Below are 24,923 nucleotides of genomic sequence, written 5' to 3' on the forward strand. Positions count from 1 at the left end.
TGCTGTCTCTCCTCACATCGTTATCACAGGCTGCCATCTTATGCTTGTCACCAAACCAAATAAACATGATTTTTCTTCTGTGTAGCTTACTTGGCTGTGTGACCATAAAAGGAATTTAACCACTTGTCCACTTGACCATTTCACCCTATTCTGGGGGGAACATTCGCCTCAAATAGCAGATGTACAAGCTCCGCAGATTTACAGCCCCGTACAGAATACAACACTCTGATGCTATCATGCTGGCATTTAAAGCAACCAAAAGTATGTTACCCCCATATCTTGCAAGTCTGATTGAACCCTACAAACCCTCCCGCGCATCAGCCAACGCAGGGTTGCTTGAAGCCTGGAAGTACCTTCACTAAAAACGCAGGGACAACGCTCCACACGTCCCAAACTCTTCTCCCTTCTGGCTCCAAAACTATGGAATGCACTTCCCATTACAATCAGAACTGGAGACTCCTCCCAATAACTGATTGTGGGCAGAGATGGAGTACTCGTAGAGAGGCTGGGGAATTGGGAATTGGCTTTACTAAATTGGGACTTGAAGGGGAGAAAATGTATTTTCTTTTGTCTTGAAGGGGCATGTTTTGCGCAATAATAGTTTTTTCATTATGTCTGCCCTATGATCTCTGAGATTTATATTATTGAAATTACAACAAAAAGATTTTGAAAAGAAAAGAAAGAACTGCAGACTCACTCCCAATCTTCCACCGTAGTCTGAAAACCCACCTCTTCAGACTCCATCATGGCCCGTAGCACTTGCCCTAGCCCCGACAATCTTACAGGCGTATGCAAAGGCTCAACGTATGTAACTTAGATAGCATTTTACGTAGACATAGCACAATACTATGCATAGGTTCATAGATATTCCACTGTTACACTGTATGATTCATGATAACTACTTTTTATGTATATGATGATGTGATGTATTGCCATGTTTTTTTGTTATTGCTTAATGTAAATCGCTCTGGATTAAGAGCGTCTGCTAAATGCATAAATGGTAAATTGTTTACTTTCCAACAACTCTGAACTCTATTTCTTTCTCACTCAAATCCCTCTCCATGCTAGTCTAAATACTCCCGTTCGCACGTGTGTTTTCAGACTAAACAGTCCTCTTAAAACAGGGTGTATACACAGGACTGCAAACAAATACACTGTTTATGGTTGACTCTATCCACATTATAACCATAGAAGCTGTTTGCAGATGAGCTCATACTAAAAGAGTTACTAAGAGAGGTGCGGTGTGTATCAGTGACAGTCGGGGTGCCTAAATAGATGCCCACACACAGCGCGTCAAACACATGATTGCATCGCCACTGGTTTGAATCTGGCTGGAGACTCTGTGTTGCATTTCAGCAACTATCCTATAATGTAAAAAAATAAATACCGTCTTATAAAAGAAAATTCACAGGCATTTGTTCAATGCAGCAGCAACACTCCAGTTGAAGTTACAACGACAACACAGAGAAAACAAAGCCTAACTGAAGGAGGGGAAAAAAGTGAGGTTGATGAAAAAGATAATCTTATAATAACATCTAACCTCACGGCGAAGACAAATATAAACAAACAACGAGAAGATAATAATGAAGATGAAGCCAAACTGCCGTGATGCTGTAAAGGTTTTTGTATGTGTGTATGCTCATGGGAAAAGGGAGTAAGTGTACTGAACTGTCTGGGGTCAGATAAACATAGCAGGGTTGATATACTGTTGTTCACTACATTATTCCTTACTCTGTTCCTCCAACAGCTGAACAGGACTGATTGCTAAGATAGTTGTAGTGTAGACTCTGACTGTAGCCCTATAGTCATTTGGGGTGACTGGTGAGCTACATATCCTTAATTCTGAGTCAGTTATGCAATTACAGTCTCAGTTAATTGTTTATAATGTTTAGTGATTAATTTTAAAACCAATGTTTCAGCACTCTTGAGTCTTGACTTATTTCAACAGGAAGCAGATGCAGTACAGTACAGTACAGTACAGTACTGTACTGTACTGTACTGTACTACAGTACAGTACAGTACAGTAGTACTGTAGTTTACAGTACAGTAGTACAGTACAGTACAGTACAGCACAGCACAGCACAGCACAGCACAGCACAGCACAGCAGTGTCATTGATTATAGTCTTAAGCTAGTATAAAAGTCCATAGTCCATACAGTATTAACCATGGGCTCGAGTCTAGTCTATAGGCTATAGTCTGCCAGAAGGCCTGACATCTCCACTGAAATGTGAGTGAATGCATTTAACTGAAGCTATATTAACTACAAAAATAAATAGTGTACTTACATGGTTGTTTGCTTCAGTGCGCTGCAGCAGCATAAGCATAACAGCACACAGGACCAGTGGAAGCCACCATGATGCTCTCATAGTGACACTGACTGGACTATGGAAAATGGAACCGGTCTCAAGTTCTCAACAGCACAGACAGAGAGAGGACAACAAACGCGGTGCACACACACACACCTGCGCGGCGGCGGAACTTCAGCGGAAAGCAACACGTGGGGCGGTTGTTGTGATCCTCCCAGACCCAGACAGTGATGTCTCTGTCTCCTTCACCCTCCAGTCCTGCTCTACATCTGGCTGTGATGATGATGTCGACCCCATTGCTTTCGTTTTGTATAAAGTTGTTCGTCTAGAGCGCGTGTATCATGGGGGGGCGGTACCGCGTCGTCGTGTGGTGTTTGACTGCAAACTCCGCTTCTCGCTCCCATCTTTCATGCATCTTTGCAATCGGAAGGCAACAGCTAGGTCAGCTACAGATGTGTGTCCACTGCAAACAGAGGTGTCAGGAGAAAGGGTCGCTTATTTTCGCTGAACTTGTAGACTGGAGAACGCTACATGAAGTTTGATTGGCGTCTCTGACTGCATTTCACTGGTAAGTTATTTTACATTTTGACCATGCCTGCAAGGCTGCAATATGTTCCAGACTGCAGTTCCACACTAATATAATGTAGGCTATGTGTATGGATGGACTTGATATATGATAGACTTTCACTTTCTTAATATAGACTTGACTATGTATCATGTAACATGGTGCCATGGTGGGACAGTGATACTCTGGTCCTATAGCTCTAATGCGTTGCATTTAGAGCTATGGACCAGAGCTAGACTGCATGGTGCACTGACTCTCTATCAGTTGTATCAATTTTTCACTGCTGTTGTCCCAATTAGGTTCAATAGGCCAGACTATAGGCTACTGTTATTTTTGTAATCATAGCACAGTGGTTTGTTACAGTCAGCCACCCATACAGATTATTTGAAAGTAAAATATCAAATCAATGCTGTTGCCTTAGCACTATAGAAAGCAGGCAGACAGACAGGCAGGCAGACAGACAGACAGACAGACAGACAGACAGCTATTTATTTCTGCCACAGGGGGCAGTACTGAGGAGAGGACTCATCTCTAAAGAGGACCAATGAGAGTCAACATCAGCTTTGAGACTTTGTCCACACTTGGGTAAGTTCTGAACTTTATATATCTATGCATAGATAGAACTGCATAAGTTTAACTTTCTATAAGTCTAATGCTAACCATTGCACATCCCCTTAGTTCCTGATATCCTCAAATGTACTTTCAAATTCAAAAAGCCTTTTAGTCCTGAAGTGAGAGTATTTCATTATCAGTAGGCCTAGCGATTACTAATGCGAGGAGAAAAGCTTACATCCTAAAAGAAACAGATGCCTGTAATTTATTGTTGTTTATAAGTCCCTTCAACGCTTTTTGTTAACATGCTGTATAGTGTATACTGTTCTACACAGTACCCACTGAAAGTATTTAGAAAATAATAGACATTTATGAGGGATGTGTTATGCTAGCCAGATACACAGTCCCCCTCACAGGGTAAATCTAGTAAATTCTAGTAAATTCCTGGTGACAAACATTCTTATTGCATGTTTACTCAACACATCTGCCTATGTGCATTCCTTACACTTTCGCTGTTTACTTAGGTATTCAACACATCTGGCTGCCTATGTGCATTCCTTATTTTCAAACACTTCATACTGTACGACTACGTGCACACACTCATGTGTACTTACAGTAGATTCAGATGCATCATGCACGCACGCATGCACGCACACCTGCAAAGCATCAGTACAAAATGGAAAGAATTGTGACAAGAAGTGAACCCTCTTCCTCCTTGCCTGGGTTACATCCTGTAACCATATCAGTAAAAGGGGGACACTTGGAATAGATTTCAGAATCATGAAAACCCCCTAGTTTGACATGTCACATACTACGTAAAGCATAATGCAAAATTAAATTTAGAAAATCTTGCCTTATAGGTTGCCCTATATAGGTTGTTATGGTCACATACCGTATATCCCCTTATAAAAACGACAGCTGGTCAGCAAGTGGATTCACGAATGTTGTATGTATTGTATATAGATAATATTTTAAGCCAATTATTTTTTCCGATTCTAAAAACGCCTTCTAAAGCCTGACTTAAGTTTTCTGAAAATATTTATATAGCAGCATAAAAAAATATATAATATATATTTTTTTAATACTATACATACATACTGTACAGAACCCCAAATGGGTTCCGGCCTGAGGGGGTAAAACAAAAAACACCAAAAGGGGTTCCCACCCAGAATGGGTTAAACAAAATAAGCCTGTTGGCTAGTCTTGCGTAGCCACTAGCCAGACAACTATATTCCACAATCTCTGAATGCTATATAGAGTCTGGAACTACACCGAGTAATCTGTTTGTCCTTTCCATTCACAAAAATATATTTTAAAATATCTTTAGAACTTATTTTCTTATTTCCATTTCTGCTAAGCAGCAAACTACATAATGCTTAGATGATTTCTATTTATGTTGGGATAAATTTGCACGACTGTAAAGACGAAATGCGACATACTATAGCGTCATGTGCAGGGGGTGTACTTGTACACCAAGCTGCCTCACGCTACAGAAACAGGAGATATAGGCTCCTGCCCTGTGGGTCTCATGGCTCTGCAAGGCTACTTAAAGGAGAATTCCATGCTAGAATGCTTTCTTATCTTTCTTACCTTTCTTTGTAGCTGTTACGTCCCCATCAAAGAGGTCCAGGTGTTTTTTTGTGCAAAAACTCCTTATTGGCTATTTTCCCTACCATAAGCCCTCAATGAATTGCATTGCATTGAATGGGAATTGAATGGGGCTATGGGGTGTTATGCTAATTCGCTTATTTCCATCGAAAGAAGTAGTAAAGTGTGCCGCTTGGGATAATATTTACATTATGAAGAGAGGATATATACAAAGAAATTATAATTTTGAGCGATGGAAATAAGTGAATTAGCACAACACCACATAGCCTCATTCAATTCCCATTCAATTCAATGCAATTCATTTAGGGCTTATGGTAGGGGAAATAGCCAATAAGGAGCTTTTTCACAAAATAACACCTGGACCTCTTTGGTGGGGACGTAACGACTACAAAGAAAGGTAAGAAAGCCTTTTAGTTTGGAATTCTCCTTTAAAGACGAAATGGAAGTGGGGACTCGGAGGAGGCTCCACTGACCACTTCCACTTTATAATTTTACTCATGATAGAGCTCCCGTTGCTCCAGTCCAGACTGTATGACGGAAGCATTTGTTACTAAGACTAAATTAAAACTATTCAAAAGACTACTAAAACTAAAATCAAAATTTGCTGCCAAAAACAGCACTGGCTCCATCATTGAACATTTTTATTCCAAGCTGAAAACGCAACTTTTTCTCGATTGCCTTCAGCTCAGTCGGCAAATAACGTTTGTGTTTTAAATTGTACTGCGTTTGTTTTAACTGTAGCCTATTGGATGGGGTCTACAGTACATGATGCTATTTTGAATTGAAAACACTTCGGATTAACTTCTTGTTTTTTAATGCGTAGTGCTATATATAAAAAAGGTGAATTCACTTGACTTGACTTTTGTTCCTTTTGCAGGTGGATCATTGTCCTGGTCACCTCTGTGCAGCAGGCCAATGCAGTGAGTGCTTTTAAAATGTCTTCACTTATACCCTTTGCCGGTGAAATACAATATTAACTCCATGTATTGCTCCCAATGTATGAATGAACCATTGTAAAGCGCTTTGAGCACTTGGAAAAGTGCTATAAAAATGCAATTAATTATTATGTTGGCAATTTATATGAACCCTATAGCATCCCTATTCTGGGGAAAGACAGATCTACAAGCTGGGCAAACTTGGACAAACGGGAGGAGGCCTATTAAGGCCTTGGTAATCCTGTAAACTAAGTAATCCTTGCCGAGCCTTGAGGCCCATAGGGCCCATAGGCCTACAGGTATCTCCTGTTTCCTTAGCGTGAGGCAGCTTGATGTACAAGTACACTCCCTGGACATGACGCTAGTATGTAGCTGGGATTTACCCCCATCCAACCCTTGATGCTGATGTTGAGTACCAAGCAGGGAGTCAGTGCTCATTGGGTCCAATTTTGTAGTCTTTGGTATAGGACCCGACCAGGGATCGAACCCCAACATCCCAGTCTCAGGGTGGACACCCTAACTATAGTACAGAGTTTAAGTTAAATAACAAGCATCTACTCATTAATATACTGTATCATGAGACCACAATTGTGGGCCTGCATAATTCTTCTGGGAATAAATGCTTATTGTAGCTTATTGAAGTACCGGTATGTGTTTCTGAAAACTAAAGATTATGTGAAATTGCTTTTCAGTGTTTTGGCAAAGATTTGTCACTGAAATTACAGAAATACTGAGAATTATGAGTGATTTGAATTGCTATATTTAGCTAATATGTTTCCAAGCTAAGCAATAAGTAATGATAAATACGTTAAAAAACAAAATACAGTACTTCACTTGTGAGAACTGATTTGGGGGTCAAGTTCCCAACAATCCATAACGTTACTTCATCAGTCTGGAATATGATTAACACATGAACATCTGCTCTATTCTTGCAAACAAGAATAGAAATCGTGACAAAAGTGGTTTTGATCTGTCTGTCTCTGTTTATTCTGTTATCCAGAATAAATGACCTGCAGGGAGGAACAGTTTAGTGCTTTACATTATCACACTTCCCTGGGTCCCTGAAACAACATATTTTGAGATGGGCGTCTGCGGCCAATTGCATATATACTTTATATCCTTGACATGAACTAGTTTGAGAACCACTGACACAGAAACATAACTGTCTGACGCACCCAGCGTGAAGCCAGCATGTCTTCTATGGATCTACAAGGAATCAGAATGGGAAGCCTTTACAGAAGCCTAAACATGTTAGGCATTTAGTTTGGTGGGACAACAGAGTGCAGTTACAACCAGGGACGACGTGCACACATAGACATCAAAGGGGGCTTCGGCCCCTGCCCTTTTACCCGTCTGTAAAACAACTGCCCTCTCCAGACCACGAAAGAAATGCAAATGCCTCTCCTTTCCATGCCATGCCGGAAGGCAGCATTCAGGAGAATTGCTTTTTTTCCCCCGAAGTCTCCTGAACTTGAACACAGTATTTTGCGTTGAACACATTTTTTGTTTAGAAATCCATGTCGTTATACACCGCATCTCCACTAGCTAAAGAGTGCGCCCTGAAAATAGCTGATCTACAAGCTTGTAGATCTGCTATTTTTGTCCAAAAGTGCCCTCTTACGGGATTTCAGCCCCTGCCCCTTTAACACTCTCTGCACGTCCCTGGTTATTATGTAAAGTGCAAACAGGACAAGACTGTAAAATACAACAATGAATAATGAATTAATATAGAGGCCAGCAGCATGTCTTCTATGGAAGCCTATCTACAAGGTTAACACGCTAAAAAGATTAGATTTAACATGTCCTGTCAGCAGATTTAATTTTGCTTCAATCCCTGTAATGTCCTCATAAACAAAGGGTGCTGCATGGTCAATAATCTGTCCCAACTTGTCACTCGTTTGAATTACAACAATTTGCCATGTGTGTGGAGTGCTAAACGTTTCATTTACTTGGTGGAATGAAATTTATATCTGAAGTAAACGTGAATTAATCAATTGGAACTTTGGAAGACCAAGACATGTGCGTGTGTGCGTGTGTTTGTGCGCTCACGCGTGACTGTGGCTCTGTGCATGTATTCATGTGGACAATGCAAATGATTTCCCATGAGGGACTGGGATAAATTAGATATCTTTATAGGCATGTGTTGCAGGAGTAGCGTAGTATGTATTGACATCACATCAGAAGATATCTTCAGGTGTGTTTGTAGGAGTACATCAGTACAGTAGTATGTCCTGACATCACATCAGAATATATTAGTATTTTTGCAGGTGTAAACTATATCCCGGCATCATTCACAACCCTCTTCCACTCCATAGCAGTCTCATGGTATACTGTGATCTCTCCTGGTGCTCTTCATGACCTTTTGGCGGTGTAGTTTGTACACCCAGGAAGTTATTTTCCCCACAAAGAGACTATACAGTACATCCATGTCCTCTGTCTGCAGCCCCCAGATCCCCAGATCCCCCCAATTCAGTTTTATATTATTTTATCACACGCAGTGCACATCGGCCTCTTTCACATATCATGAACATTATCTGGAAAATGTCCTAGGCAGTGTTGATTTCGTCGACTAATACTATGACGAACAAATGTTAACCGACTACCTTTCTGAATGAAAATTATAACTAAGCTGTGATCACTAAAACTAAGACTAAATATCATACTATCATCATCATCATCATACTATAATTCAGCCAATGTCTGTGTGTCTGTGTGTGTGTCTGTGTGTCAGAAACACTGTCATAGCTCCACACTGCCTGCACCAATCACTCCCACTTTTTACACAGGCATTGACCATAATAATATGGAGGTCTTAACGGAGCCCTTTTTTCGATTTGACACATTAATGATTAATAATGAATTTATTGGCCCAGGCCGTAGCGTAACGGTCTGGGCACCGGACTGGTGATCCAGTCGCGGTGTGCCGCGGGTTCGACTCCCGGACCCGACATGGCCTTTACCGCATGTCATCCCCCCATCTCTCTCCCGTTTCCTGTCAGCCTACTTTCTATCCCTTAAAAAATCAATAAAGGCGTAAGCCGCAAAAAAATATCTTAAAAAAAAAAAAAAATGAATTTATTAGTGAATAAAAAATGCGAAAACGCAACCAGGGCGCAGTACCCCCAGCGGCCACAGGGCGGCAAAACTCCTCTCCCCGGAAATCACGTGTCACCAGTGTCACAAGTGAATTGCATTTTGGGACGGTCACTGATTAAAACTGGGACACAGTTTTCCGCGCAACATCTGTTTCGACAACACACTGTCCGCTCCCTCCTCACCACCTCCTTCGCCGTGCCTTACACATGAGCTACATGCACGCAGCTATACTTTCGCAACGCACGTGTGTGTGTGTGTGTACTTTCGCCACGTGTGTGTGTGTGTGTGTGTGTGTGTGTGTGTGTGTGTGTGTGTGTGTGTGTGTGTGTGTGTGTGTGTGTGTGTGTGTGTGTGTGTGTGTGTGTGTGTGTGTGTGTGTGTGTGTGTACTTTCGCCACGCGTGTGTGTGTGTGTGTGTGTTTCGCTACTGCTAATAGTAATGGGGTTCTCATGTAACTCAGAGACAGCGTATACAATTGACCCATTTACACTCACAAATGCCATTCAATGGGGGGCTCCACAGGCATCTTCACCTTTCAAATGTCTCCACGTATATTTGTTACATCTGTGTGTACACAAATATATTATACAAGTTAAAATGAAGAGCATTTAAATATATTTATGGGGGGAAATTGTCCATACAACGGGTAAGGACTAGTATTTGCAATTTTGTCAACAAATAAAAACTAGACTAAAATCTCAGGAAGGGACTAGTGGACAAGAGATCCGGTATATGTAAAATAAGTCATTTTACACATGGTTGCATGCTGAAAATAGCCGATCTGCGTTGTGAGCTTGTAGATCGGCTATTTTCAGCAGGTGTAAAATCAGTCATTACGACGGCATCCATGCCCGCCAAAATACATTTTAGTCGACTAAATCAGCTGTAGATTTAATCGTCTAAAATCTTATGATATTTCGTCGACTAAAACTAAACTAAGACTAAAACATTCCAGGTGACAAAAATGTGACTAAATGAAAACTATTCCAGAGACTATGACTAAAACGAAAATCGAAATTTGCTGTCAACATCTACACTGGTCCCAGGTGTCATGTGAGGACATTGTCCGGTGTTCACACACGCAACAGGAGAGTATCCATTTCAGTCATACCACTGTAAACACTTTGATTAGGCGAGTGTGTGTGTGTGTGTGTGTGTGTGTGTGTGTGTGGGGAGGCGCTCACGTTTGCTACTTTCACTTAACAGCGTGAGATACTGTTGTTTTTGGCAGAAAATTTTAGTCTCTTGAATAGTTTTAGTCACATTTTAGTCACCTGGAATGTTCTTAATATCATAAGATTTTAGTCGACTAAATCTACAGTTGATTTAGTCGAACAAAATGTATTTTGGCGATGCCGTCATTTTTACACAATAGCAGATCTACAAGCCCACAACGCGTTGTGAGCTTGTAGATCGGCTATTTTCAGCATGCAACTAATTGTAAAAATGACTTATACTGGATCTCTTGTCCACTATAGTCCCTTCCTAACATTTTAGTCTAGTTTATATTTGTTGACGAAATTGTCAGCATATTTAGTCTTAGTTTTAGTCATAATAGCTTAGTTTTCATTTAGTTTCCATTTAGTTTTCGTCATTGAAAAAAGGTATAGTCGACGAACATTTTTAGTTTTAGTCGACGAAATCAACACTGTTGGGTATAGGCGCTTATGTTTGCTACTTCCACTTAACAGCGTGAGAGAGAGATACAAGGGTCAAATAAAATCCTATTCATCCATTCCTTCCACAGAATGTGACAGATGTGAAAATAAAATATTGAAATAATTATGGATAGGAATTGAAGTACTCGGTATGCAGTCTCCTACTGACGATGACGGTTCTAAGCATTATGTTAAACTCTAGGCAGCTATTGAAAAATACCGCAGATCTACAAGCTCGTAGGTCTGCTATTTTAGAAAAGTCATGAAAATGTGTCGCAAATCTTTAAATATATATTCTTTCAGACATTTTTAACTCAAACCGTTGCTTCTGAGGGGTTCCTGGAACAACATATTTTCAGATGGGGGGTCCGCGGCCAAATACAGATAATTCTGGGGATCCTTGACATGAAATATTGAGCACCACTGATATGGAAACATACGTAGGTATTTCAGAAAATGATTTAGAAGATGATGATTTTTTTTTTTCTTTCGATGTCAGGCCTAAATGGGTCAACCCATTATTGAATTTGTTAGTGCATTTCACGTTTAAATGTTTACGATAAAGGTGCGAAGGGGGACCAAAGGAAGGCAGTTTTGTTTTGTTCATGTTTTAGCCAGCAGGTTCATGCTATGAAAGACACAGTTAGTGAACACAGTGAGTGATAACAATGTTCCTATTCATTGCATAGAGAAAGCTGTGGTAAATTCCACTTCTAGTCAGGGAATATTATCATCACAAATGTGAAGTGGCTATGGCTGAATTTGGCCCAAGGAGTGTTTTTCGTGCAAAACTAATGCTTGGAATGGGTTCAGAATTATGAAAACCCTCTAGTTTGACACGTCACATGCTACTTAAAGTATAATTAAATATTTCGCTATAATCGCCTCATAACTCTTTTAGCATAAATCAGTGCTATTGAACACCATTTACGTCTGTGTGTTGTTTCGAAAATATTGAACCAATGGAAAGTAATAAAAAGTGCTTTGGACAAAACCACTTAACTCCATTGGACCCTCAAAATGTCTGCTAAAGCAACTAACTCCACCACCTCTCATGGAAGTAATTGACAATATATAAAGTTACAACACCAACTTTGATGAGGCTGTATTGCTTTGTTTTAAAAAATATAAGGTTTTCTTAATTTCCTGAAAAATGAACATTTTGGAGTTATGAGGTTTCCTCCCGACAGCAGAGATATATTGGTTGTTGATGGTACCCCAACTTTCAGCAGCTGTCAAAAAGTCCCCTAGGGTGGTTGAATAGAAACCAATGTGGGATATAATAATGTTAGTAGAAACCCTTAAAAACACTGAAACTTCTTGGTAAGAAATGTATTCCCAGATTTTATTAATATCCCGTGATGCTAAATTGACAACTATAGAGGGTATGCACGTGGCATCATCATCAAACCAGGAAGTTATGCGGGAAGTCGGGAACGCCTACTGAGTTCCAAAAAACTACTTTCTGGCCTTGACAGCCCATACATCCAAACAGAAAAGTCCAATATGATTGCATTAAACGACGTTAAAATCACTTTGCCACTCTATTTGCCATTCACTTTATGCATGCGGCCATGCGCATACCCTCTATAAGTCCTGGCATGAACGTGGATGACTGATGTCTGCAGTGGCGAACAAGAATGTGAACAGTAGCCGTGTCCAGGGATTTGTGCTGCCTCTTGGTTTACATTGACCCTGCTGCTGTCCAATATGCACTGTTACGCCAATGTTCTCACCTGTTAACTCTGTTCTCACAATTTCCATATCCAGTGCACTTGCAATGGCCTCGTCAGGCTTTAGCACCATTAAGGGATTACCCGATTGTTGTGTGGTATGTTGTTTAATGAAAGATGGGAGGACACACATGAGAATGCTGGTCCGGTTTTATCAGCAGATGTCCCAATACGCCCCCCCCCCCTCCCTTCCTCGCCAGTGTAAACTCACAGACATCCAAATATTTAGTCGTCTTCAGCAAAACATTGGTCAGTGTTTGTGAAAAATGGCCTACAGTTCGACCAGTTCCTGCAGCACTTATCCCACACGTGTGTGTGCACGACGTGCTGCAATGCAGGGAATTCCCGGAGTTCCAGGAGTTGAGGCATCATTCACACAAAATGTGTGTCTGTGAAGGCATGGAGAGATAAGTTATACTCACACAGGTGCCTTCATCTCCGTCTGCTCGAGGTCACAGAGCTCATTATGTGCTGTTGTCGACATGAGAATATAGGCCTAATCATTGGTTTAACCCATTTACACCTGAGAACTGGTTCTATAAATGTCTTCTAAATCATGACAGTTTTCAGGAAAACATATGTTTCTATGTCAGTGGGGTTTTTTTTTCATGTCAAGGACCCCTAAAGTTATATGTAATCGGCCTCCGACCCCCATCTGAAAATATGTTGTTCCATGGACCTCCAAGAAGCAAAAGTTTAGTTAAAAATGTTCACCGTGAAAGAATATATATTCAAAGATTTTTGCGCCACATTTTCACTCGGTGCCGCGCTATGAGCTTGTAGATCTGCTATTTTTCAATAGCTAAAGTATAACATGATGTTTCAAACAACAAAGGGGTTCGCGTCCTGAATGGTTTAAACCTTATCTGGTCTGTGCCTCACGGTCCAATGTGTGTGAATCATATGAAGCTCGTCCTGCGCTCACTGAAGTGAAATGGTCCTAGAATAAATCCCTTCTCTTCTTCTAAAAGGGGCATTCAGGGTGCAATCAATGTTGAGGGTGGTTGGTTGTATACCAGTGGTTTTAAAAAAAACCTTTCACCAACATTTCACCTATAATGATGCTAAAAATAAAATAAATAAGGCCAGGTTAAAAGTAGTAGTAGTGTATAAAAGGTGGTATGTATTGGGAAATGAGTGCACACCGCACACAGATATAAGAACTTAAATATAATGAATTACATTTTGTGTAGTTATACACATGGCCGGATGGGAACCTCAAGGTTGCCAGTTCGAACCTGGGCTCCCCCAGAGTTGGTGTCAAAGTGTCCTTGTCACTGAACCCCTAATTGCTCCTGATGGGCTGGTTGTTGCATTTCCTGGTGTCCGCTGCCGTGTGTGTGTGTGTGTGTGTGTGTGTGTGTGTGTGTGTGTGTGTGTGTGTGTGTGTGTGTGTGTGTGTGTGTGTGTGTGTGTGTGTGTGTGTGTGTGTGTGTGTGTGTGTGTGTGTGTGTGTGTGTGTGTGTGTGTGTGTGTGTGTGTGTGTGAAAAATCGAACACACAAATCTATGTGAAGCACCTTGGATAAAGGCACTATATAAATGCACCATTTACTCATTTATAAAGCATGTTGATATGACTGTGTGAGTCATTATATCATTTGTCGTGTGTGTGTGTGTGTGTGTGTGTGTGTGTGGGTGAATGGGTGAATGTAATGCACAATCTTTTTAAAGCGCCTTGGATAAAGGCACTATATAAATGCACCATTTACTCATTTATAAAGCATGTTGATGACTGTGTGAGTCATTATATCATTTGTCGTGTGTGTGTGTGTGTGTGTGTGTGTGTGTGTGTGTGTGTGTGTGTGTGTGTGTGTGTGTGTGTGTGTGTGTGTGTGTGTGTGTGTGTGTGTGTGTGTGTGTGTGTGTGTGTGTGTGTTCTTGCAGGGGGATGCACAGGTCCCGTGTGGAGGCAGGGACTGCTCTGAGTGCCGATGTCTCCCTGCCAAAGGTGCACTGGTACGAACACTCCCTGTTTGATCTGCAGACACACAACCTTTACATGCAACAGTAGAGTATTTATATATTGTTGTATTATTGTTACTTTTACTTGAGTAAGAAAAATCCTAAGTAATTCCACCACTGTGTTATAGTAACCTTTTATACTATAATGTGGAGCATGTTTTCTATTCCTAACTTTCACTTAAGCTGGTAGAAGCGTTCCAGTGCCCCCTAGAACATACATGGGCAACTGGTGGCCCGTTCACTTAATGTGGCCCTTGGGTTAATATCAGAATACTGAGATATTATTGATTTGCAAACATGACCCGCTTTAATTACTAAACTAGTACGGTAATGAGTAGTATTAAAATGTTAAAATGGGGCGGCGGTGGCTCAGCGGTAGAGTGGCTGGATGGTAACGGCAAGGTTGCCTGTTCGAACCTAGGCTCCCCCAGAGTTAGTGTCGAAGTGTCCTTGAGCAAGACACTGAACCCCAAATTGCTCCTGACGTGCAGGTTGGTGCCCTGCATGGTTTCCGCCGCCATCGGTGTATGAATGTGTGTGTGAATGGGTGAATTGATGCACATTCTATGTGGATAAAGGCGCTATATAAATGCACCATTTACCATTTATTGTCTTTTTTTCATGTCTAATGTATTTGTATTTTGTTTATAAAGTTATAACATAACTATAATTAAACGCATTTGAAATTAAATAAAAAAATTACTTTTCAGGATTCCAATTCAAAAATAGCAAAACATAATAATTTCAAATAATAGCAAAAATAGCTGCTCTAGGACAGTAATATGCAATGCGGCTCTGTGGAGGGAGTGTGGAAATATAGTGGCCCTCTCCATCGTTAAAGTTTCCCACTCCTGGACCACAGGGTGAGCACTCGAGACAACACATTGAGAATTGAGTTAGATGAGATTAGAATTGACTTCATTGTACCAGAGGTTTTATTTATTTTTATTTACGTGAGAAACACATGAGGAAGAGCAGCAAACGGTCTCCCTCCCCTAGAACAAAACATGTCAGCGAAGCTGTTTTATTTAATACTGCAATGGCCGGGGCGCATAAATCTCCTGCTAAAGCGATGTTCCACCGTGCCTTAGTCAATAATTCAATCAACTAAAATGTCACAGTGTCTTTGCATGTCTTTACTTGATGCATTTGTACCCTCCTCGCTTCCTTTTGACCCTTTCTTCCTTCCTTTCCATCTTCCTCGGCCCCTCCCCTCTTTATTTTGTCCTTCCGTTATGTTCAGCTTTATAGCTGCTGCCATAAATCACGTTGAGGAACAGTCGTACAATTCAGGCAAGGAGGAAGGAACTGTATTTAAATTTAAAAAAGCAGTCGTTTTCAAACTCTTGAATAATCGCAATGGTCATTACAGTGACATATTTGTGACATCATGTCATAAATAATGGTCCTTGATATCAGGGGACGATTATTTATTCAGCATTTGAGCCACGGAAGTTTGGGGGAACACCGTCCGATGACATTCAGCCCCTCAGACCCGAAACTAAAGAATGTCAGTCGTTCTTCGATTTTTCTAAAATAGCAGACGTACAAGCTCGTATGAGCTTGTAGATCATTTAAATAGCAGATCCACAATAGCAGATCCAATAGTAGATCCACAATAGCAGATCCAATAGTAGATCGGCTATTTTCAAATGGCCGAAATCAATGTATCTACTGTATAGGGCTGAAGTGGTCAATGCATGTTTTGCAATGATAATGACAATCTACAAAGTAACTAAAGTTGTCAAATAATTGTAGTGGATTAAAGAGTACAAGTAATAGTATTGGGAATTGGAAATGCTCAAGTAAAGTACAAATACCTGAAAATTGTACTTAAGTACAGTACTTAAGTACAGTACTTAAGTAGATGTACTTGGGTACTGTCCACCACTGGGACAAAACATACACCACTGCAGCCCTATTGCAACGTTGGCCATTTGAAAATAGCCGATCTACAAGCTCACAACGCGTCGTGGTGTGACGCGTTGTGAGCTTGTAAGATCTGCTATTTTCAAAATACCTCTACTCGAGTCAATTTTGACTACCAGACTTTCACTTGTGACAGAGTATTTTGTCCATTGTCGTATTTTGGTGTTGGCACCATGTTATGTTTTAGCTATTGAAAAATAGCAGATCTACAAGCTCGAGCTTGTAGGTCTTCTATTTTTGAAAAACGAAGAACGACTGACATAGAAACATAGCTTTTTCAGAAAATTGTCAGGATCTAGAAGACATTTTTTTAATCTGATCTCAGGTCAAAATGGGTTAAGTAAAAGATTGAAGTTTTTTTTCTTTCCCCACCACCACTGTAATGTGTTCTACTGTATACTGTATACCTGGGCTGTCCTCTCTGCAGGGAGCTCCAGGGAAAGTAGGCTCGCAGGGCACCCAGGGGCCGATGGGGCCAAGGGGTCGAGAAGGGCATCTGGGAGAGAAGGGCCGCAGGGGCACAGAGGGATCGCCTGGCCCCGAGGGGATTAAAGGGGACAAGGTAAGTGTGTGTGTGTGTGTGTGTGTGTGTGTGTGTGTGTGTGTGTGTGTGTGTGTGTGCGTGTGTGCGCATGTATGTGTGTGTGTGTGTGTGCACAAAGTGAGCTTGCAACAGCAGCAAACACTAGCTACACCCAAGAGAGACCGAGTGAATCAGATTTGCAATTTGGGTATAGCTTATCACCAAAAAAACAGGATTGGGATCACGTAACGTTGCTGTCTGGAGGAATCCAGTTAACTCCATTTTTGAGGTTTTTGAGTATTATTATTTTTGCATAAATCAGTGCTATCGAACACCCTGTGTGTTGTTTAGAAAAATATTGAACCACTGAAAAGTTGTTAAAAAAACGCTTCGGACAAAACCTCTTAACTCCATTGGACCGTCAAACTGTCTCCCCCTTCACACTGTCTCTCCACCACCTTTTTTAGCAGTAAAAAAAACCATTTATATTTTTCATTTCCTGGAGAAATGAACATTTTGGAGTTAGGTGGTTTCTTCCCGACAGCGGAGATATCATCTGTGATCACACATGCAGAATTATCTCAGCAAACATTATATGTCGATAAGAATTTAAAGTTTCATTCATCAAAATATATACTTAACACCCAAAATCCAAATCTCGACTCGGATTTATAGGGAGTCAACGTTTTGAACTCTTGGCCTGCAGCTCTTAAGCTCTTTGTAATATGACAAAGTACTGTAAGGCTTTAAGTGCAGGTTTGACTGAATGAACGATGTTCACATTTCATTTGAATTGCAGGGATTGGAGGGTGTTCCTGGGTTTGACGGTGCTGGTGGCCTTCCAGTAAGTAAGACATTGAATGAGAGTAATGGGCTCACTTTTTTCATTTTTTGCCCTGTGGATTCCAGTCCAGTGCTTGCCTAGTGATGTTGTCAGTAGGTTTTCGGAGGGTGTGTCCAATCCGCAGCGGGGTGAAATCAGTCCTCAGCTGCTTAATTCTGACATAAACATGGGACAGAAACACTACCACTAACCCTAACCTCCAGACTGTGTTCGCGGTCTAAAACTTGACTTTATCGCCCTAAAAGAAGTTGTTTGCGGTTGGCACAAAAATAGTGCCGCAAGTAGGATTCGACAGAACAGCTTTTCAGCGCGTAGTGCTACGTAGATGGCAAACGCCTGCCTTCTAGGATGAATACAGTAGGTCAGAACCCTGTTGCGCTTTGAAGTATAAATGTCTCCTAGGGTGCGCCTCACTGGCCAACACACAAGAGGAGGTTGAATGGACTGAAACCAGCGCTCCCCAAAACAACAGGTTTGCAGATCTGTTGGAATTTACAATTTAGGCATTTAGCAGACGCTCTTAATCCAGAGCGATTTACATTAAGCAAGAACAAAAAAGCATGGGAATACATCACATAAAAACATTTATTAAAAGCATATAGGCCACAATGGTGATTGAAAGAAGACTTTAAAGTAGTGACTGGAAGCATAAAGTATTTATGACCACGTTTATTAAGGTAATAAAAACACTAAAGTTAAGCCAAAAATCTGGGCCCGCACGGCGACACTACTGTACAAGCCATTCATATGAACTTGCATTTTCCTTATTATACAATATTTCCAAAGCTGGCCGCTTGATATGCACACATACACAGACAGACAGTGACGTCATTACATTATTTTCACCGTCGCCCGACGCCTTGCAGCTCTTCTAAAATCTGATTTATACCCCATCGAAATGAATTAGGCATAAAAATGAAAGAGCACATAAAAAGTGCATTGGTACACATTAAAACACAAATTTAACTCTGAGACCGTAAAGATTTAATTGTACGTCCTGGGTGATCAGAAAATGATGAAATGCAGACATGTTTATATTAAATGCACCGACAATGCAATGGAGACAAAGATAAATGCATGCCTTTTATAATTAATAATAAACACTTGAATGCATATTCAACAACCAAGTGCACATGAAATGAAAGTCATACTAAGACATGCATATTTTATTTACTGGTTTGACTAGTCCTTTCAATTCAGATATCTGACATACACTGTATGCAAATTGCACAACCCCATTTGTTGAGTAGTAGTACCTCACATCAAATTGCCCAAAAATCTGCAAAAGGAGATGATATTCCTATGTGGTAAACTCTTATCACTTACATTAATCATTTGTCATGTTACACATTTGAAACGTTCAGAAGATTTGACCAGTTCACCTGTTGTCTTTCTGTAAGCAAAGCAAAGCAAAGTTACTATGTTTACCCAGGGTAACTAGACAAAGCTCAAGAACTTGTTTACAGCCAGGCCCTGCTCATAGAACATTTCATGGTAGGGGTTCAATGCCTTGCTCAAGGGCACTTCAGCGGTGGTAATTCTAACGTGCCGGTCCGGGGATACGAACTAGCGAGTAGCGACCTTCAGATATCAAGACTGCTCCGCAAACCGTTCGGCCACTGCTGCCCCAAATCACCGTCACCATAATAATCATGGTCAACACAGATGTGCTTGCAGCCAAAGGTGTCCCTGTTTTTGTGCATTATAGGTAAACATTTGGCAAAGAAATAACAATAATAATAATAGATTGTCTAGAAATCTTCAACAAAATATTTAAAAAAAAGTTCCAATGGCGAACATAGCAAATCTACAAGCTGTCACATCACAGAAGCACGGTATATACATACAGTATACTAGACTAAGTAGTTAATTGACCGTGTGTGTCCAACCACAATTTTTTAACTGTTGAGTTCAGATAACAAGTAACAACTTCTTGGAAATGCAGTAGAATTAGAAAAGTGGGTTTTTTGTAGTATGTAGTAGAAAAAGTGGGTTATTTTTCTTTCAAATGTGTGAAAGTCATGATATAAACTCATGATATAACGCACAGATAACTCACTAATACTATGAAAACTGAGTTAGCCTATACTGTTCTGCTGTGTTGATGGTGTAATGCAACCTGAATCTGATGTGTCTAGGGCACCATCTAGTGGATGTATTATGACATTAACTGAACTGGTTGCAACATTATTTGAAGTATATTGCTTTATCGCACACCTATCTTTAATCATACAATCACCAACCATAATAACTTTCAATATCATGGAAATATTTGTGCTTCTGCATCAGTGTTGTTTTTGGCAGCAACTTTTCTATTTTAGTTTAGTCATAGTCTTTGGAATAAAACTTCATTTAGTTTTAGTCTTATTTTAGTCACTTGGAATGTTTTAGTGTTAGTCGACTAAATCTACATTTGATTTAGTCGACTAAAATGTGTTTTGTCAGGCCTTGATGCCGTCGTGATGACAGATTTTTACACTTGCTGAAAATAGCCGATCTACGAGCTCAAAACCTGTCGCGTTTCGATGCGTTGTGAGCTTGTAGATCGGCTATTTTCAGCATGAAGCCAAGTGTAAAAAGACTTGTGTTTTATTTATACTGGATCTCTTGTCCACTAGTCCCTTACTAACATTTTAGTCTAGTTTGTATTTGTTGTCGAAATTGTCAATATATTCAGTCTTAGTTTTAGTCGTCATAGCTTTAGTATTCATTTCGTTTTATTCCGTTTTCACCAGTGAAAAAAGGCAGCCGAAGGAAATTGTTTCGCAATAGTATTAGTCGACGAAAACAACACTGTTCTGCATCAAAATGGCGTGTCACTCATCACCATATCCTTCTACCCTAATGGATAGGGGCCGGGGTACACAAGCACACGGCCGTTTATCCGTCCACCTTCTCCTACCAAACCATACTAGGGCATTCACTTCTAGTCATTTTTACTAGTTGCCTAGTTTACTAGTCGACTAGTTGTTTAACTACCCATTATGTAAAAAAAAATGTTTTTTGTTTTGTTTTTTGGAAATAAATATTTGTACATTTAAAAACTGTGTACATTGGTGACTATAAACTATAATGTACCTGATCTTGAGGCCTAAAAGAAAATCAATTAGTCAACTAGTACCAACAAGGTCGACTAGTGGATTTACTAGTCGACTAGTTGAATAGTCGACTAGTTGCTTAAAGCCCTGGCCTAAACCATACTACCACTCATGCCTGTAACAATGACACTCATAGCTATGATAATATCACTCTAGAACTGTAACAATATGCCACTCATAACTGTAAAAAACAAAATGTCACCCAGGGCCACCCAGGAGCAGGGGGTGAACCCGGGCTAACAGGACTGGACGGATGTAACGGTTCTCGGGGACGAGCGGGGGAACCTGGCAGCCCTGGACTGGTGCAGGGACGCTATGGACCCCGAGTGAGTATTGGAGGAGGAGGAGGACGCTGATACACACTGTCACTGTTCTTTTAACTCTTAGGTAGGTACCCTCACAAAAAACATGCAGTAATCCTGGTCTCTTAACTGCCTCCCCCTGGCCAGCCGGGGCGCCTGATGGAGGGGAAAGGAACTGGTTGGAATAACGTGTTCCTTCCACGCGCTACGTCCAACCAGGGAAACTCCCCCCTGTCAGGTGTAAAGGAGCAACTTGGACGTTCAAGTCCGTTGCTCTCCCGGAGGGTGTGTTGAGCCCAGGATCACATTAGATGATTGACACAGGGGTGAAAAATGGGTTACAAAATCGTGGGATAAAAATTATATTTAAAAAAAAAACTCTTAGGGTGTGTACACATATACCCATCTGTGTACAGTTGTGCACACTTCTTCCTACTTTCTTTTTTCATTAACCCATTTAGACCTGAGTTAAAAACATTCACTTTGAAAGAATATATATTCAAAGAATTGCGGCACATTTTTACGATTTTTCAAAAATAGCAGACCTACAAGCTCATAGCGCAGTGGCGCGCTATGAGCTTGTAGAGCTGCTATTTTTTCAATAGCTAAATTATAACATAATGTTTAAAACACCGAAAGGGGTTCCCAAAATGGGTTAAAGTAGCACTATGTGACTTTGTATTATTGAATACATCTTCATTTTGTCCAGTCCGCACGGTAGAGCAGTACGGTATGTTAAACATATACAAATGAATGAACATTATTGTGTGATGTCAGTATTGTATTTTGTCTTTGTCAGGGATCGCCTGGACCCAAAGGCATAAAAGGAGAGCCATTGTACGACTCAGCCTCGCCCGGCCTTCCTGTGAGTTTCTAACACTTTGTTGGGTTTAAGAGCAATAATTACATAAAGTGCCCTTCGGGGCACAGGTCTCCACCAGGGCAGGTCAGGTTGTGGCCTCCTGGTGGCGCTATAATAGGCCAATGTGAAAAGGGTGCCATTTCTTCTTACGGCCTTGGATAGCAATTGGATGATTTGAGGCATTTTGTTCCAAAAATGTGTTTTGCAAATAATAGGCCAATGTGAAAATATATTCCTCAGCCTAGTAGGAAAGTCGCATGTAGTCGCATGTAGTCGCAGTAGTAAATTGCATTCTGCAATCTGGAGTAATATATATAATATATCCTGGTGGCGCATTAACAGGCCGTTCTGGAAAATGTGTGTCAGAGGTTCATTGTTGGCATCCAGGGAGTTTGTGTGTGCAAAGTTTGGCATCGACCGGGTTAACGGTGCCGGAGATTAGCTGGTAACAGACGGACGGACACACACGCGCACACACACACACAAACAACCATTCACACGCACACGCACACACACACACACACACACACACACACACACACACACACACTCACACACACAAGCTGCGACGCATTGTGAGCTTGTAGAACTGCTATTTTCAGCATGCAGTGTAAAACGACTTATACTGGATCTCTTGTCCACTAGTCCCTTCCTAACATTTTAGTCTAGTTTTTATTTGTTGACAAAATTGTCAATATAATATAATATAATTATATCAGTGAAAAAAGGTAGTCGACGAACATTTTTCATCATAGTTTTTAGTTTTAACAACACTGGTAGAGTAGAGTAGAGTTTAATATGTCTGAGGTCCATGTGCACACTTCCACTCAGACACTGACTGCATCATACTGTACTGTATGAAGAAGAATACTGTACAGTTTTATGCATAGTTATACAGCAGCGGTTTTCAACCCTTTTCACATCAAGGTCCATTATTTATTCTGCATTGGAGCCACGGACCACCGTTTGATGACATTTAGCCACAACTATTTTCGTCACAACTAAACCCCTTATCCCTAAACTTCTTATTTTTTTACTATTTTGAAAAACATTTTTGAATAGTTCAACTAGCCAATCTACATTGACACGTTGTGAGCTTGTAGACTGGCCATTTTAACTATTCAAAAATGTTTTGCAAAATAGTAAAAAGGCAAAGAAGTTCAGGGATAAGAGCCCTTAGCCTCTCAGACCCACACGATTTTGTTATCGTATAGCATAAGATTTTGTCCATAATTCCATGCTGTAAGTGTGTTGGTGTGGTACCATTAGGAGAGATACCAGGCAAATAACAATTATTCTACATTCTCTAATTGTGTAGACTAAAATGAAACCAAATGGACCCTCATTTTACACTCTCAAGAGTTAAAAGTTCTATAAAAGTCCATGTGGTTACCAACTCCATCATTTAGCTGGAACCCCCTCAAGGACCACTGGTTGAAAACCACTGTTATAATATTTTACTGTTTAATTTTTTTCCCTCTTTAAACAGGGAAAACCTGGGATCCCTGGAACACCTGGAGTAACGGTGCGTTTTCCATCTCTCATGTTTTGGGGTGGAAATAGATTGCATTGTCATTTTAATAGTGATTAAATCGTTGCTTTCAATCTGTTACGAGGTTGCCTGGGATGTTGTGAATGAATGAATGAATAAACTAATTAATTAAATAATTAACTATCATTTGCTTTCACACACAGAAACTACACAAAATATTTGGTTAAAACAAAATCAAAACCGAAATAAATATGCATCACATATCTTTTCTGTTTTCTTCACACAGGGAGCTCCCGGACAGATTGGGCGTAAGGGTGACATTGGGCCCTCTGAGATTGGGACTCCGGTGAGAAAAGCTATGCATTGTTATCTTTTGTCACATACTGTACGTACATTCAGGGGGTCTCTACCGGTTGGATTTCAAGGACCACCAGTTTGATATGCATTCGGCCACGGACCGTCAGACTCACCAGAGTGTAGGAGAGTAGCGACACGCTACTGCCTATGGGCTATAGTTCCAAACATTGGAACTATCCCATTGAGACTGAATGAGCACTTCCGCATTACATTGTTACAATGGGAGTCAACGCTAGTGTCGCCGCTCTCTTACTATATTACTCTGAGACTCACGTTTGATACAATTGTTATCTATACTGTGAAATTCTTAGTGTAAAAGTGTTATAAAAATGAACCAAATGGACCCATTTGTACACTCGGAGTTACAGTGTCCATTTGGACCCCCGGATGAGGAGGTTGTGCGATGGCAGGCTCTCAGTCAAATCTGGTCACATACTGTATCACAATAACATATTCATGGCATGGCATCTATAGACCAGGCCGTCTTAGGTACTGTAATGGAAACATTTTGAATTAATTCTCAGTTCAGGCCTAGGTATGTCTGTCCTCTCAAACTTAAAACGTAAACGGAGCGTGAACGTTAGCTCTTAGCGCACAACAAGTGTTGATTGATGATGTGCCCTACCTGGCCTGTGCTCCCTGCCTGACAAATACATAGTTGAGATGTGTGCATGTAAAACAAATATATTCATTGAATCTCAGTTACACCAACATTGTTCTTGTGAGTCACCTTTGTCATTATTCGAGCGCGCGCGTGTGTGCGTGCGTGCGTGCGTATGTTGTGACTGCAATCTACCTACATTTTGTTTTAGGGTAGGGATGGATCCCCCGGCTGGCGAGGACCACCAGTAAGTTAGCCCTCTTCACGCATTATGTCCACATACACACCCATGGTCCCATGGATGGATGCATTATGTCCACATACACACAGTCCCATGGATGGATGCATTATGTCCACATACACACGGTCCCATGGATGGATGCAACAGCAGACAATCCTCCTCCTCCCACAGAAACAGAAGTACAAGAACACCTTGTACAAAGGACATAAACACTGCCTGCCAGTGCAGTCAAACAATAGGAAAACAGACAGTTAC

At 40.8% G+C, this 24,923-nt stretch overlaps 1 protein-coding gene across 1 annotated transcript in view; it reads left to right on the plus strand.

Moving 5' to 3' along the window:
• Positions 1 to 3,416: 3,416 nt before the first annotated feature.
• LOC310871273 (uncharacterized protein) overlaps positions 3,417 to 24,923 on the plus strand; it is a gene marked incomplete at its 5' end in the record, with an annotated part of 63,467 nt that continues 41,960 nt past the window's right edge. The window contains 7 exons of the mRNA XM_083782759.1: positions 3,417 to 3,457; positions 5,910 to 5,952; positions 14,342 to 14,413; positions 16,776 to 16,910; positions 21,020 to 21,139; positions 21,915 to 21,980; positions 23,756 to 23,815. Of these exons, the coding sequence (XP_083638885.1) occupies positions 3,417 to 3,457; positions 5,910 to 5,952; positions 14,342 to 14,413; positions 16,776 to 16,910; positions 21,020 to 21,139; positions 21,915 to 21,980; positions 23,756 to 23,815 (537 nt within the window). The remainder of the gene's footprint in view (positions 3,458 to 5,909; positions 5,953 to 14,341; positions 14,414 to 16,775; positions 16,911 to 21,019; positions 21,140 to 21,914; positions 21,981 to 23,755; positions 23,816 to 24,923) is intronic.

Source organism: Protomyctophum parallelum, assembly GCF_964188405.1.
Source record: "Protomyctophum parallelum genome assembly, chromosome: 14".
Classification (NCBI taxonomy): Eukaryota; Metazoa; Chordata; class Actinopteri; order Myctophiformes; family Myctophidae; genus Protomyctophum; species Protomyctophum parallelum.